Genomic DNA, 17581 nt, shown 5'->3' on the forward strand with positions numbered 1-17581 from the left:
CTCTTTTATCCTGCGTCTCCACCGCTCTCCTCGCGCTCTTTTATCCTGTGTCTCCGCCGCTCTCCTACCGCTCTTTTATCCTGCATCTCCGCCGCTCTCCTCGCGCTCTTTTATCCTGCATCTCCGCCGCTCTCCACGCGCTTTTTTATCCTTGTTCCAGTCCTACTCAGGCCCCCTCCCACAACTCATTTCTCAGTACATCGATAACTGTTTTGGGGCCACTTCATGCTCTCGTCTGGAACTGGAAAAATGTATCAATTTTGCTTCCAATTTCCACCCCTCCATCACCTTCACATGGCCCATCTCCGACAGTTCCCTTCCCTTCCTTAACCTCTCTGTCTCCATTTTTGGTGATAGACTGTGCACCAATATTCATTACAAGCCTACCGATTCCCACATCTACCTCGACTACAGCTCCTCACACCCCGCTTCCGGTAAGGACTCCATCCCATTCTCTCAGTTCTTTCGCCTCCATCGCATCTGTTCCGATGGTGCCACTTTCCAAAACGGTGCTTCTGACATGTCTTTCGTCTTCCTTAGCTGATGTTTTCGCCCCACTGTAGTTGACAGGACCCTCCACCATGTCCGACCCATCTCCCGCACTTCACACCTTCGCCTGCCTCCCAGAACCATGATAGGGTCCCGCTTGTCCTCACTTTTCACCCACCAGCCTCCACATTCAAAGGATCATACTCCGCCATTTCTGCTAACTCCAGAATGATACCACCACCAAACACATCTTCCCCTCATGCCCTGCACCCCCCACCGTCAGCATTCTGTAGATACCGTTCCCTCTGGGACACCATGGTCTACTCCTTCATCAACCCAACAGCACATCCCCTTCCCATGGCACCTTCCCATGCAATCACTGAAGGTGCAACACCTGTCCTTTTACCTCCTCACCATCCAAGGACCCAAGCACTCCTTTCAAGTGAAGCAGCACTTCACTTGCACCTCCTTCAATTTGGTCTACTGCATTCTCTGCTCCCATTGTGGTCTCCTCTACATTGGGAGACCAAACGCAGACTGGGTAACCGCCTTGCGGAACACCTTCGGTCTATCCGCAAGCATGACCCAGACCTTCCTGTTGCTTACCATTTCAACACCCCATCCTGCTCTCATGCCCACATGTCCATCCTTGGCCTGCTGCATTGTTCCAGCGAAGCCCGACACAAACTGGAGGAACAGCACCTCTTCCTCCGATTAGGCACTTTACAGCCTTCTGGATTGAATATTGAGTTCAAGAGCTTCAAAGCATGAACTCTCTCCTCTATCCTCACCCCTTTTTTAATCCATATTTTCTACATTCGTTTTCATTTTTTATCCACTTTTTTTTATTTTTATTTATTTATTGATTGTTTTATCCCTTTTTTGTCCCCCCTTTATCCCATTTTCTATCCTTTTTTTCTCACCACCGCCCCCTCCCCCCACCCCACTCCAAAAGGGCCATCTGTTACTTGTTCCACATTGTTCTTTCACACAGTTCTTGCCCTTGTTCTGCTATTATCACATTCTGCTTTCTTACCTTAATGCCACTATTAGCACCGTTTTTTAGCCCTTACCACTACCATTAACACTCCCTTTGTCCTTTTGTTCATAGAAACGTAGAAACTAGAAGCAGGAGTAGGCCATTCGGCCCTTCGAGCCTGCTCCGCCATTCATTATGATCATGGCTGATCATTCAATAGCCTGCTCCCGCTTTCTCCCCATATCCTTTGATCCCTTTCACCCCAAGAGCTATATCTAACTCCTTCTTGAAAACATACAATGTTTTGGCCTCAACTAGTTTCTGTGGTAACGAATTCTACAGGCTCACCACTCTCTGGGTGAAGAAATCTCTCCTAATCTCAGTCCTAAATGGTCTACCTCGTATCCTCAGACTGTGACCCCTGGTTCTGGATTCCCCCACCTTCGGGAACATCCTTCCTGCATCTATCCTGTCTAGTCCTGTTAGAATCTTATAGGTTTCTATGAGATCCCCCCCTCATTCTTCTGAACTCCAGCCAATATAATCGTAACCGACTCAATCTCTCCTCATATGTCAGTCCCGCCATCCCAGGAATCAGTCTGGTAAACCTTCGCTGCACTCCCTCTATAGCAAGAACATCCTTCCCTCAGATAAGGAGACCAAAACTGCGCACAATATTCCAGGCGTGGTCTCACCAAGGTCGTGTATAATTACAGCAACACATCCCTGCTCCTGTACTCGAATCCTCTGGCTATGAAGGCCAACATACCATTTGCCTTCCTTACCACCTGTTGCACCTGCATGCTAACCTTCAGCAACTAGTGTACGAGGACACCCAGGTCTCGTTGCACATTCCCCTCTCTCAATTTATAGCCATTCAGATAATAATCTGCCTTCCTGTTTTTGCCACCAAAGTGGATAACCTCACATTTATCCACATTATACTGCATCTGCCATGCATTTGCCCACTCACTCAGTTTGTCCAAATCATACTGAAGCATCTCTGCATTCTCCTCACAGCTGACCCTCCCGCCCGTCACTAAGTTCTCTACCCCCACTCGGGCTGCAGGAGACCCATCAGTCCCACCACTCTGGTTTGGGAGGCGGTGGCAGAGGTGGTCAGTGCCAACGCTGCACACATACCATAACTCAGTTAGACCATAACTCAGTTAGATTTAGGATAGTTATGGAAAAGAATGAGGTTGGGCCGGGAATAAAATTTCTAAACTGGGGAAAGGCTAATTTTATTAATTTGGGCCAAGAGGACCGGGAACAGCTACTTGCAGAAAAAACTGTGTCAGAGCAATGGGAGGCATGCAAGGGGTAAATAGCGAGAGTACAGGGCAAATATGTTCCCATAAAGACAAAGGGGGGGACCAAGTCTGGAGAATCCTGGATGTCAAGGGGCATAAAGGTTAGGATTAAGAAAAAAAGAGAAGCTTATGGCAGTTACCGAAGGCTCAATATGGCAGAGTCCCTAGAAAAGTATAAAAAGTGCAGGGGTGAATTTAAAAGGGAAATTAGGAAAGCTAAGAAAGTGCATAAGAAAGCATTTGTGGGTAGAATAAAGGAAAACCCAAATATATAAAGAGCAAGAGAATAACTAGGGAAAGAGTAGGGCCAATTAGGGACCATAGTGGTAATGTGTGTGGGCCCGCAAGATATGGGTACAGTCCTCAATTAATACTTTGTGTTGGTCATCACAATGGAAAAGGACGATGCAGGTATAGACATCAAGGTGGAGGACTGTGAAATATTAGAGGAAATTAACATAGAGAGAGAGGAGGTACTGGTGGTTTTTGCGGTCTTAAAAGTGGATAAATCTGCAGGCCTGGATGAGATGTATCCCAGGCTATTGAGTGAGGAAACATAGTCTTTAGCAAGGCTATTGATAAAGTCCCTCATGACAAACTGGTCAAGAAAGTAAGACCCCATGGGATCCAAGGCGAAGTGTCACATTGGATCCAAAATTGGCTGAGAGGCAGGAAGCAGAGGGTGATGGTAGAGGAATGTTTCTGTGACTGGAAGTCTGTTTCCAGTGGGGTTCTGCAGGGCTCAGTGCTGAGCCCCTTGCTGTTTGTAGTGTACATAAATGATTTGGACTTAAAAATAGGGGTTATGATCAAGAAGTTCACGGATGATACGAAAATTGGTAGGGTGGTAAATAGTGAGGAGAATAACCATAAACTGCAGGACGATATCAATGGACTAGACAGGTGGGCAGAGCAGTGGGAAATGAAGTTCAATCCAGAAAAGTGTGAGATAATGCACTTGGGGAGGGCTAACAAGATAAGGGATTACACTATGAATGGTAGGACCCTGGAAGTACTGAAGTTCAGAGGGACCTTGGTGTGCATATCCACAGATCCCTGAAGGTAGCAGGGCAGGTAGTTAAGGTGGTTAAGAAGGCATATGGGATACTTGCCTTTATTAGTTGCAGCATAGAATACAAGAGCAGGGAGGTCATGCTGGAATTGTATAAAACGCTGGTTAGGCCCCAACTGGAGTACTGCATGCAGTTCTGGTCACCACATTATCGGAAGGATGTAACTGCGCTGGAGAGGGTCCAGAGGAGATTTACCCAGATGCTGCCTGAGCTGGAGGGTCTGAGCTATGAGGAAAGATTGGATAGGCTGGAGTTGTTTTTCTTGGAGCAGCGAAGGTTGAGAGGGGACCTGATAGAGGTGTATAAGATTATGAGGGGCATAGATAGGCTGGATAGGAAGGTACTTTTTCCATTAGTAGAGGGGTCAATAACCAGGGGGCATAGATTTAAGATAAGAGGAAGAAGGCTAAGAGGGTTAAGGAGAAATTTTTTCATTCAGAGGGCAGTGGGAGTCTGGAACTCACTGTCTGAAAGGGTGGTTGAGTCAGAAACCCTCATAACATTTAAGAACTATAGAACTATTTATATATTCACTTGCGTTGCCATAGCCTCCAGGGCTTTGGGCCAAGCGCTGGAAAATTAGTTTAGTGTAGTCAGATCTTAGTTGACCGGCACAGACACGATGGGCTGAATGATGTCTTTCTGTGCTGTAAACATCAATGAGTCTACGAACAAGAGGTCAATTATCCAGTGCAGAAAATGGAAGAATGATCTCATCCGTGCCACCAGGTCTCGGCCCTCCAGAGGACGCCCGCCAAGGTCATCACAGACAGGGCATAACAATCAGCAGGCTGCCTCCACCTCCGCTGTGGATGTCAGGGGAGCACCAAGAAATGGCAGCAGGGTTAGGAAGGATGTAACTCTTTCGAGTACATTCACAGTTCTTGACTTTTTTTTTCCGGGAGTGGGACATGAACCCACAACCTCCTGACTCAAAGGTGAGGGTGCTATGAACTGAGCCACAGCTGACACCATAGTTGCACAGCCTGGGCACCAGTGTTAATCACTTGTACATAATGTTCACTGTTGTAAATAAAGCACCAAGAATGTCTCCTTGCCTATGACTCCTTGTTGTGATGAGCAGTCTTTGTGTCACTCCTATGTGAAACCTTTGTTCCTGCTCAAGATAAAGACAGCTGTCTCAGTCCAGCGCCTCTTCCCTGTGCAGTGTGTAACCTTCAGACTAAAGTGATGATCCGGCTTCACACTCACACAGTGACTGCGCCATGACCACCTTTTGCAAGGGAATTCTACAACTTGTCCAGTTGGCCAATTGCTCTGCTGCCCCCTAAAATGCACATTAATTTGCAGTCTGCGCCAAGGGGTGAAAAATTCTGGAGCATTTGGTGGCGCTTTCATGCTTTTGCATTGCTTGAATGGGCAGAAACGTTTCAGAGGCCCGACTCCAAGCATGTCAATGGAGCTGCTGAACGGCATCAGCTGCGGAAGCATGCTCACTTTTGACAAACCTTTTGAAGTACATGGCCGCTTCTCTCTCCTCCCCCCACCAACCCCATCCCGGCACGTGCTTGTGCGCTTCTTTCAGTCTGTGCTGCCTTGCAGCTGGGAAAAAGCAACTTGCCTGTGCCATCCCCAAATGCGTGGCGCCTCTTCCTTGATGTCCTGTGGGCGTTGCCTGCGAGCACTGCGCAAAGTTGTGTGCACTCACCTCTGAGTTCTCCTTGAAGTTCAAGTCACCAGGTACACATCTTTTAAAGGCAGTCATGAAGCATGTCGATCTGAAATCACGCTGACATGGGCGGTAAATTTGGCGTGGGTGGTATATTTGAAGTGGGGGAATGATTCCGATGAGCAGGGCTTATAATGAAATACTAAAGTGTTGAAATTAGGTTCCTGATGTGCGGCGACAGAAAACGCAGCCTGCCATTGACAGGTAGAGCGGATGGTCGCAAACTCTTTCACAACAAAGTGAAACCGATTTTTGGCCTTCTCACCATATTGTCTGGTCACACCTGCCATGACGCCCGCCGTCAACAGGACCAGACAATTCTGCCCTCAATATTTAGTGTGGGAAGAGAGGGGGAATAATTTGGCAGGTAAGTCCAACAAGAAAACTCAAACTGCCAGCCTACCAGGTTTCTGCCAAGTGGGCAGGATTAAAATCACCACTACAGACACAACTTTTTTTTGGAAACAGTGAGAGAAAAGAAAAGCATGGACAGCCTTTTGAGGAGATGGGGAACAGAGGGATCAACAAAGTGAGGGATCAAGAAAGTGAGGGAATAGGGGATCCAGCTGAGGAAACAGAAAAAGAGATGAGGATCTTACTCGGGCAGTAGGGACAAGCACAGAGAGAGACACAGAGGGAGGTGATTTTGACTTTCACAGCTCATCCTGCCTGATTTTACTTTCTAGTGATATGAATCCATCAGCTTCCTGCCCACTCCCAAAGTGAATAATGCCCCAGAGGCTCTCTTCAGGGAGTGGGGAGAAAACTAGACTCTGTTGAGTGGTGGAAGAGGAAAGAAAAGAAGAGATGCTTTGTTGTGAAGGCAGTGAATAGAGGAATTCCCAATAGGAATGACTGTTGAAGAGAGTAGTAGCCAAGAAACCCCTGTGCCACTCACTCAGCTGGCAGGGGGACAGGTGATTACTTTTAGAGCTTCATGGACACATGTTATAAACAACATGTGCTTCAACTCAACAACAACAACTTGAACTTATCTGGTGCCTTTCATGTAATAAAATCTTCCAAGGCACTTCACAAAAGGATTGAAGAACAAAATATGCCACCAAGCCACCTAGGGAGATATTAGGGCAGATGGCCAATAGCTTGGTCAAAAAGGTAGGTTTTAGGGACCATTTTAAAGGAGGAAGGAGAGGGAAAGAGGTGGAGGTTTAGGGAGGGCATTCCAGAGTTTAGGGCCCAGGTAGCTGAAGGCAAAGCCACCAATAGTGCAGTAATTAAAGCCCAACAACCCAATCCACTTTATGCTTTGGGGAGCAGGGATATAGCAGGCAGGGGAAATCTGAACCTTCCTCTTATTGAATGGCCTACTCCTGCTCCTAATTTGTATGTTTGTATGGATCCTCAAGAGACCAGTGTTAGTGAAGTGCAGATATGTCAGACTGTTTTGGGGGAACAGGATTAGAGATATGGGGAGGGATGAGGCCATGGAGGGGTTTTAAAACAAGGGTGAAAATTTTTAAGTTGAGATGTTGCTTAGCCATAAGCCAGTATAGGTTATTTAGCACAGGGATGATAGATGAACGGGTCTTGGTACTATTTAGGACACGTGCAGCAAAGTTTTGGATGATGTAAGGTTTCTGGAGGATAGAACATGGGAGGCCAACCAGGAATGCATTAGAATCATCAAGTTTAGAGATAACAAAGGCATGGATGAGACCTTTTGCAGCAGAGGATTTGAGGTGGGGCAGAGTTGGCGATTTTATAGAGGTGGAAATGTGTGGTTGGAGGTCATCCCGGGGTCAAGTATAACATTAAGGCTGTAGGCAGTTTGGTTCAGCCTTAGTCAGTTGCCAGGAAGAAAGATAGAGTTGGTAGCTAGGGAATGGAGTTTATTTAGAGGAAAATTTAAATGGAGGAACATTTAACTAGAGGAAATTTCTGGTCATCCAGTACTGGACGTCGAGCAAGCAGTCTGACAATTTTGAGACAGTGCAGGGATTGAAGGAGGTGGCGTTGAAGTAGAGCTGGTTATCGTCAGCATCCATGTGGAAGTTGGCGCATTTTTGGATGATGTCGCTGAGGGATAACGTGTAGATGAGAAACAGAACAGGGCCAAGTTGGGATGCACCAGAGTTGATGGTATGGGAGTGGGAAAAGAGGAGAGGAGGATGTTGTGATCAACTGCGTGAAAGGCTACAGGCAGGCCGAGAATCAACCATGGACTCATAGAATTACATAATGGTTACAGCAAAGAAGAAATCCATTCAGCCCATTGTGTCTGTGCTGGTTTTCTGAAGGAGCAATTCATCTAGAATGTCTTCCCACCTTCTCCCCATAGCCCTGAATATTTTTCCTTTTCAGATAATGATCCAATTTTCTCTTGAATACCTTGACTGAACCCGCCTCCACCACACACTCCGGCATTGCGTTCTAGATCCTAACCACATGCTGCATGAAAAAGATTCACAAGATGCTGCCATCGCTTCTTAAATCTGTGCACTCCAGCAATGTGAACAATGGGGGGCAAGAAGGTATAGTTTACCTTGGTCACAGTCACATCAGATGCCATCTATGGCTTTGACTTTCACATGGGGTGGAAACCTAATTGGAGGGATTCAAACATGGAGTTCTAGTAAAGATAGGAACAGGCTTGGGATGCAACAACACATTCAAGGACTTTGGAGAAGAAAAAGAGATTGGAGGTCAGTCAAGGATTGGTCTTTTGAGGAGGGGGTACATGCTGATGGCTGGTTTGAAGAAAAGGGACAGTACCAAAGGAGAGTGAACTATTAACAATATCAACTAACATGGGAGCCAGGAAGAGAAGTTGGGTGGTAAGTAGTTTAGTGGGCCACCAGCAATTAATTTTTGCTGCAGAGATTCAAGTTTTGCTTAAAATATTTATGACAGCTTTAAAAAAAAACAGGAGAATACTTTCCAGTTTCAGCTGAAGATAATCACCTGAAGTTGCTTAGTGATTGCATTTTGTCACTCTGAAGTCAGAGCTATGCAAATTTCTCTGTATGGTGCCAAGAAATTTCTTTAATTTGTGATTGAATTGCTAGTACAAGCTCAGAATTCTTTCTACAACACAGCATATGGCTGGATTCATTCAACTGCATTGATACTTCACTTTTCACCAAACAGCTCATCATGTGGGCAGTGAAAATAACATTCACACAAAGTATTAAACAGCACTGGAAGCCTTTGCGCTCTGCAAATAAACCTTTACGTGGCTTAGTTTTCAAAACCACAGTAAACACAAAGATAAACCTACCGACATTTCTTTTTAAGATACATTTTCTTCCCAGAAGGACACCAAAGTAAATATTAAATTAGTTTTCTCTGGTAGCATGATAAATAATGTTTTATTGCCAAAACAATTATGTGTTAAATGATAAGATGACAGTTATATGGCTGTATGGACTCATAACTCAAAATATTGAGCTCTTGTTCCAACAAAGACATCATGAATCATTTTGATCATTGCACAGTAAAACTAATATTAAAAGGCACTCACTTTCACAGTCTGCCCGGCTTCAGGACCATCCTACAAGAAATAACAAGAAAAAAACATGAGGTGTTAATGATTCCCAAGAAGTCTTTGACAGTGATTTACATTTGAAAACAGCTGAAACTGAATGACAACTGTACATGATCCGAACAGTCATACACTATTGCAATCAGTTTTGTTTACGATAAGCTGGGCAAAGATATTGGTGCTGAAATCACATTTGCCTCCAAAAAAATGGTGAAAACCAGCCTCTGCTTACTCAGATCACTGAAGGGTAAGGATTCGATCAAGAACAGAAACTTCCTGTGGCAGACCAAACTTCTCAACGAAATTGCCAGCATATTTATTAAATTGTTTTATTTCCTAAAGGGAGTGCACAGTGAATATCTGCTGTTTAAAATAAATGAATACATATTTTAAGATTATTTCTCACCTCTTTTTAAAAAGTGCTATTTGACAAAAAAACATTGGCACAGATATTTACTGTCGAATTTAATGTCAGGACCTCATTAGGATATTTTTATGTTTCCTGCCATCAGCCAGCCAGATTGAAAGGCTACTCAGCGACAAAGCCTACGAAAGAAGGCCACAGCTTGAGAATGCTGGAAATGGCCCACGACAATCGAGAAGATTGTGGGTTATGGGGATTGAGGGGGCAGGCAGGGCTTAGAGCACAGCAGAGAGGAGTGAGGGAGAAAACCTGTGACGGGGCTGGGGTGGTGAAATCATTGAGCGGAAAGACCACGGAAAATGAGACACTGCAGGGAGGGAGGGGCTGCGGTGGGGCCAGGAGAGACAATTGCAAGGGGAAAGATCGTGGGGAGGGGACCATGGGGAGGGGAGGGACTGTGAAGGAGGGACCACAGGGGAGGGGCAGATCGCGGGAAGGGGAAAGGCTGCTGGAAGGGGGAGACTGCTAAGAGGGGAGAGGGGAGAGGGGAGAGATTGCTGGAATGGGAAACACCACGGGGAGGGGAGAGACTGCTGGGAGGAGAAAGAAGTGACCATTGGGGGGGGCGGTGGGGTGGAAGAGGAGAGACCATGGGGAGGGGAGAGGAGAGATCGCAGGGAGGGGAGAGACTGCTTGAGCTTCTTGAAGCCCAATAAGGACATTTTAGAAGAACATGCCAATAGCAGCAATAAGCGTACCTGAAAATTAGGCCACAATCTGGTGAAGCTACCACTTGCATGCTAAACAGCAGAAGAAGCATGCTATAGACAGAGCTAAGTGATCCCACAACCAATGAAACAGACCAAAGTTCTGCATCAAAGCCCTGCCACATTCAGTCACAAATAATGGTGGATAATTAAACTAATGGGAGGTGGAGTCTTGATGAACAACTCCATCCTCAAAAATAGCAGACCACAGCAAGTCATTGCAAAAGACCAGGCTGAATCATTCACAATCACCTTCAGTCAGAAGTGCCAAATGGATGATCCTTCTTGGGTGCATCCTGAGGCCCCCATCATCACAAATGTTAGTCTTCAATCAGTTCAATTCACTCCACATGAATCAAGAAATAGCTACGTTCACTGGACACTGAAAAGCCTATGAGCCTCAATAATATCCAGCAGTAATGCAGCAGATCTGTGCCCAGAACCAACTGTTCCACGACATTTACTGCACTGGCATCTACACAACAATATGGAATGTTTCCCAGGGATGGCCTGTCCACTAAAAGGAGGCCAAATTCAACATGGCCAATTACCACTTCCTCAGCCAGCTCTCAATGACCAGCAAAGTGGTGGAAGGTGTCATCAACAGTGCTAACATGTGGAACCTAGCAAAGCCTGTTTGTCAATGTTCAGTTTGAGGTTTACCAGAACCATTTGACTTCAGCCCTCATTATAGTCTTGAGTCAAAGTTGGGCTAAAGAGTTGAATTCCAGAGGATGATGAGAAGGTGACTGCTGTGGCATTGGGGCATTAGTTGATTGAGTGTGACACCAAGGAGTCCAAGTAAAGCTAAAGCCAATGGGGACAGGAGGAAATGCTTTAGTGGTTGCAAGCAAACCTGGCATTAAAGAAGATGGTTGTGGATTGAAGGAAGCTATGTAGCATGGGGATCTCCTATTGGGAACAAGATGTGCAATAAAAACATGAGTTAAAATGGAAGTTAAGAAAAAGCTCAATGACAGGTGGCTAGCTTCTTTTTCCTCTCTCAATCTGCCTCTATGTTTCTGTTGATTGCCTTTCTTCCAGTGAACAATGAATGTAATCTTCTAGGATTATGCCATTTCTGTCAAATGTTGTCTTGGAAATGCAAGCCATTTCTAACATATTTACATAAAGGCAAAACTCAGCACACTGGCAGTCAAACAACTGAATGCTCAATGCAGCAGCCACGGGAAATGACAGGGAAGATGCAGCGGGTAAACATCTTTCAATCTATCGGCTGAACAGCACTTACTGAAGTGTGCATTCTTCAAATTCCACAATGTACAATCATTCTCAATACTGTACTGTATGTTGCAGAATTAAAATATTTCAGTGAGGTAATTGTTCATTTACTATTCAAATGAAACACAATTTACAAACCTGAATGGCAATGGTCAGAGATGTTACTTTGAAATGCTTCTCCACAACCTTTGCAACTTTCTGGCTTGTCTGAAACAAGTCTGCCAGCTCCTCTGGTTGTAGATCTCGAAAACGTTCTGTTGGTCTGATTGGACAAACTAACACATCTTTATTGTGGGTAGTCAAGGAAACACACTAAGAGAGCCATCTGAATTACAAAAAATATCTTTGATCACAATAAGAATAAACTAAACTTAATATCAGAAACAAAAATGTACAATACACGACAACCTTTTCTTTTGTATGTCATCTGTAAAAAAAAACTATTTGTTTTCAGTAAGCTTCTAAGTGATATTTTAAAGTCAAATCAGAGAAATGTATATCACAATATTATATTATTTTAGTGGCAACAATGAACAGTCCCAGATCCACTAGAGCAGTTAGTTTTCTGATGGTTGGTCTTCTTGGAAAAAAATTAAGATGTTTCTTCCTTCAAAAACAAAAAAAATTCAAAAACACCCCTGCACAGACTTTCCTTTCATCAAAATCTCCTTCATATCATTGCATTTGACACAATGTTTGACTTTAGATTGTTGGTTTGAATGTGAGGGTTTCAAGTTCCCAAATCCAGCACCACATATTGAAATTTTGAGCAATAATGTTACAGTTGGCAAAATCAAATTTACATCATTCTTAACCTGTACCTTGAGGTTGATTGCTGAAAATGTACAGTCACTCACGCAGAATATGCCAATCCACTGATTGGCATATTCTGCATAGCACAATAAGCTGAAGACATAATGACAGTACTGATAACACTGAAATATGCAACATGTTCAACAACTAAATTTTAGGTCAAGTCATGTGATTCAATAACAAAAGTATGCCACCTGTTGAAGCCATCACAACACTAAAAATGGAATATAACTAGGCCACAGACTCCGACTGTACAATTTAGTACAAATTTTTGCAGGGATGGAAGAGGTTGGGTGGGGGAACAGGGTCAGGTCTTAGTTTGCACATCTGTGGTTCACAGAGGCTGCAGCACATATAAAAGTGCTGCTGCCTTTAAACAGATGCAATTTTCATGTGGGATGTGCAAAACATGACTCATGGGCTTTAGACAGTTGAGTAAAAAATCTAAAGCTGCTGGAGTCATGTGGAGAGGTAGGATACCCTGTGGAGATCTAAGGATAGTATGCAAGGGTAGATGTAAGGATTCTGGATAGGTCCAGCTGCCCCTTTGGGAGAGGTAAGGTGCCTTTTGGAATTGTTAAAATTAGACACAAATGTGCCTAAAAGTGGATAAACGTATTGGAACTGTAAAGCTGTCAAGGCATTTAATTCCCCAAACCTTTTAAATAAAAAAATAGCCTTCTATGGCTGCTTGCAATTTCACTATGTCTGGTGACATAAGCCTAAGGGTTATCATATAGGATTAGTGCTGCATGACTGATTCCATAATCCCTCATTATCACATTGGAGGGCCTGTAAATTCAGCTTGACTGACAGCTCCAAATGATAATAAAGTCTTTGATGTGGGGCTTATAAATACAAATGTTTGCTTTTATAAGGGATTAAGTCCTTGAATTAAATGTTTGTTTTCATAAGAGATTAAGTAGTTGAAGGAATTTAAATGTATTGAGTGGGTTTCTACCAATGAATAGTGGTATCAATGGAAACTTAGAACTTCATTTTATTTCACCTTAGCATGGCTCTTGAGGTCTGCCTATGATGGATATGGGTGCATTGGCAAAGGGTGGAGGGTGGAGGCAGTGGGTTGGCATAAGTAGACACTAATTTGGCATAGGGGTTACGAAGGGTCATTGGGGGTCTGGATAGAGGGGCATAGCTTGGCATTGTGGGTATGAGGGGAAATGGGAGGTGGGTGGAGGGACATGAGGCGACATGAATTGGCATGGATGGGGCATGGGGGCTGTTGGGGTGTGAGCTAGAGGGCTGTTTTTGATTTTTGTTTTACAGCTGGAACAAAGCCCCAGAGCACCAAGGTGGGTCTTGTAAAACACCTGTTTCGGCACCTGGCAGCCCCTTGCAGCTGCCTCTGCACTGTTTCTGGGGATGGCGGGCCTGACCTCGGTTATCACCCACGCACTCCCACCACCCCCGCACGTCCCACTGCCCCACCGCACCCCCACCCCCAACCCCCACCAAACCTGGAACGTACATCCAACTGTCTGGCACTTTCTCCCAAGTCAGGTTTGGGAATCGTGAATTTTCCTGACTCTGCACTCCCAACTCTGGAGCAAAAATTCGTCCCTTTGTAAGTGAGATGTTGGAATATATTTGAAGGTAATTAGACGTCTTGTTATTAAGCTTGATGAGCCACTCAACCTTCACTCCTGCAGTTTATGACAGTATCAGAACTGCATCATACATGGTTGCCATGTAACACACTTCAGTTTATGTCTTATCCTTTATGGATATAATGTGATAATCTCAATAATGTGATGACCTACAGTTTAATTCTGCTCTTTTATTTATTTCCAATCCATTAAAATGCTAAATATTCAACTTCATACTGAGAAATATCGGAGTGAGAACAAATTGGAGCACAACTTGCTTAGTCACTCATTCAAACTAGATCTGCCGGAAAATATTGCTTCCTATTTATAATGCATTAAAAAGGGAAAAGGCCTTAACTAATCTATCAATCCCCCTCTCTGGAGTTTTGATTGTAAGTCCAATATTATGAGGCTTTTTTTTTTAAACTGCACCCACTATTTTCCACTGCAGATTCACAGCCCAAAATCTTTATGATTTTGAATTGGGCTGTTCTTGAAATATTGGTTTAACGCCTACAAATGAATGTCAAATCAACCTGGCTCAGTCACAATTTGCTGCACAAGTAACTAAACTGATTGAGCAGAAATTGTTTTTGGCTATTTCTAAATCGTGATACTCAGTTGGACTATATCTAGCAAATATTTTTTGGTGCTTATTCTGTCTTTACTTATATCAAGCAGTGGAAGATACAGGGTCTGAGAATTATTTTGGATTGTTCTAGTGAAGATTGAGCACAGACATATGTGCTGAATAGCCTCCTTATGTGCTGTAAGCTTTTATGACATGATTTTTTCAAATTGTATTCTTTTTATGCTTTAGATCACATTGAGTTACATAGAAAATCTTTACAACACTTTATTGACCTGTAAGTCCTTTTCATGTTTTTTTCTGTTTTCTGATACATAAAAATGCAAATCTACAAAGCTTGCAACTGATAAAATATTTTCATACACAAACTCTTTTTGCTTTCACTCTTTATCTCTCTTTCACTCTTCCTCTCCTGGACTTTCTTCTGCCCTTTATTATCAAAAAATACTTGCACTGCAATAGGCCAGCAAACTGTTAAGTGTGGTTTGGTGTTTTAAATGTCAATAATCACACCTAAATCTATAAAGTTGGACAAGTCAAAGGCCTTGAAGCAAACCAAATAAGTAAAACTTACAGAAATTATAGACTTGTAACTTCTACTATATATATTGAGGGTCTTGTTAGTGCTGACTGGTTCCATAGTCATACTCTAGCATTGTATACACAGTAGCTCAAATAACCTTCAGTGTAATTTGTACAAGTACGTGACAAACATTCACCAATTATCCAAAAAGCCATTAAATAGAACCCATCAGCAATGGACCACATTGGACACAATTTCCTTGATACATGACAAGGGCTATAGTATACAGATAGGCAGCAAAACTAACAGCAATATTTTCTTGTGCAGATATTGTGTACAGCACAATTAGATTACCTCAACAATCAAAAATTCATGAAGCAGCCCTAACCCTTTCCTGCCCACTGCTGAAATCACCAGAAAGAGGAAATGTGTAACATGCTGGTTGTAATGAACTTTGAAAATCAGAATGCACTGAAGTCAGCCAAACCCGTCCAAACAATGGCCACTAGTCTTTTTTAAGCACTAGGAAATCTGGAATAGAAATCAGTATAATGTGGTGGATTCTGTTCATTGTTTTGGATCTGATAGCAGTTTTAATTATATAGCCCAGAATTCTCTGCAATGATGCAACTTATGACACCAGTCCAACATTTTGCAATATATTCTGGGGTGAAGTGAACATGTGCAGTGACATTTTAAATGTTTTCAGTCCCATATAACTGACCTGAACCTTTGGACTGAGAAGCAGGAAATTGAAGAAGGGCTCAGTAGTCCCAGAGTGGTATCAAGGCAGCGATTTGTAGATGAATGATATAAATTGTATGGTTGTACAATTCTTCTTCCAGTAGAATCAAAAACCCATCCATTTATTTTTTAATAATTCATCAAATACATGTATTAAACATAGAAACATAGAAGCTAGGAGCAGGAGTAGGCCATTCGGCCCTTCGAGCCTGCTCCGCCATTCATTATGATCATGGCTGATCATCCAATCAATAGCCTGCTCCCACTTTCTCCCCATACCCTTTGATCCCTTTTGCCCCAAGAGCTATATCTAACTCCTTCTTGAAAACATACAATGTTTTGGTCTCAACTACTTTCTGTGATAACGAATTCCACAGGCTCACCACCCTCTGGGTGAAGAAATTTCTCCTCATCTCAGTCCTAAATGGTCTACCCCATATCCTCAGACTGTGACCCCTGGTTCTGGACTCCCCCACCATCGGGAACATTCTTCCTGCATCTACCCTGTCTAGTCCTGTTAGAATTTTGTAGGTTTCTATGAGATCCGTCCTCATTCTTCTGAACTCCAGCTAATATAATCCTAACCAACTCAATCTCTCCTCATATGTCAGTCCCGCTAGCCCAGGAATCAGTCTGGTAAACCTTCGCTGCACTCCCTCTATGGCAAGTACATCCTTCCTAAGATAAGGAGATCAAAACTGCGCACAATATTCCAGATGTGGTCTCACCAAGGCCCTGTACAATTGCAGCAAGACATCCCTGTTCCTGTACTCGAATCCTCTGGCTATGAAGGCCAACATACCATTTTCTTTCTTTACCGCCTGCTGCACCTGCATGCTTACCTTCAGCAACTGGTGTACATGGACACCCAGGTCTCGCTGCACATTCCCCTCTCTCAATTTATAGCCATTCAGATAATAATCTGCCTTCCTGTTTTTGCTACCAAAATGGATAACCTCATATTTATCCACATTATACTGCATCTGCCATTCGTTTGCCTACTCACTCAGCTTGTCCAAATCACACTGATGCATCTCTGCATCCTCCTCACAGCTCACCCTCACACCCAGCTTTATGTCATCTGCAAATTTGGAGATATTACATTTAATTCCATCATCTAAATCATTAATATATACTGTGAATAACTGGGGCCCCAGCACCGAACCCTGCGGTACCCCACTAGTCACTGCCTGCCATTCGGAAAAAGACCCGTTTATTCTTACTCTTTGTTTCCTGTCTGCCAACCAGTTTTCTATCCATCTCAATATTCTAGCTAACAATCTATTCCTTCAGTTTGCCACTATGGTGATTCAGCAAATTAGGTATTGCTGAAAAAGAAACATGCTGTCGAAGCTTTTCATCTTGCACTCATCAAGACAGACACAAGAATGGCAAACTTCAAAGGGAACAACAATTTATACTGCATGAGAAAAGGGTGCTGATTGATTGACTGATTGACAAGTTGACTCTGATTGATTGATGCCATGGACATTTAGTTTGAGATGTCCATTACCAAGTCTTGAGGTTTTATTTTCCTCCTTGACTCAGCACTAAAAAATCCTTCAAATTTTTGTTCCAAGAACAGGGCCAGGATATCTCAGATCCTGGAGGTTTCCCTTCCTGCCATCTGAGGAGTCAGCGGCAAACACATCCTTGCCCATACTAGCTGTCCCACGGCCATTTCACACTCCAATGAGTGTTATTGGCTGGATTGACCAGCAGTTCTCTAGTCCCTGCAGCGCCAGAAGCTGCAGTGGCCAGGACGGACTAAAAGCAATCCCCACAGCCTAAGTCCTGGGGGTCCAGGACCAGGTAAGTTTTGCGGGCCTCAGGGTATAGAGGGTAGGTGAGGCATGGGGGGCATGGATGGAGGGGGTTTGGGGTTT

The 17581-nt window shown here is 43.7% G+C and overlaps 1 protein-coding gene across 6 annotated transcripts in view; it reads right to left on the bottom strand.

Moving 5' to 3' along the window:
* The window catches only part of fhit (fragile histidine triad diadenosine triphosphatase), a 1241405-nt gene that overhangs the window by 343548 nt on the left and 880276 nt on the right, over window positions 1–17581 (bottom strand). For all 6 annotated transcript variants that reach the window (XM_078543628.1, XM_078543627.1, XM_078543626.1 and 3 more), the window contains 2 exons: window positions 11558–11703; window positions 9026–9055 (listed from right to left, as the gene is read on the bottom strand). In XM_078543628.1, the coding sequence (XP_078399754.1) occupies window positions 9026–9055; window positions 11558–11703 (176 nt within the window). The remainder of the gene's footprint in view (window positions 1–9025; window positions 9056–11557; window positions 11704–17581) is intronic.

This window comes from Cetorhinus maximus, chromosome 6, assembly GCF_964194155.1.
Source record: "Cetorhinus maximus chromosome 6, sCetMax3.hap1.1, whole genome shotgun sequence".
Taxonomy (NCBI): domain Eukaryota; kingdom Metazoa; phylum Chordata; class Chondrichthyes; order Lamniformes; family Cetorhinidae; genus Cetorhinus; species Cetorhinus maximus.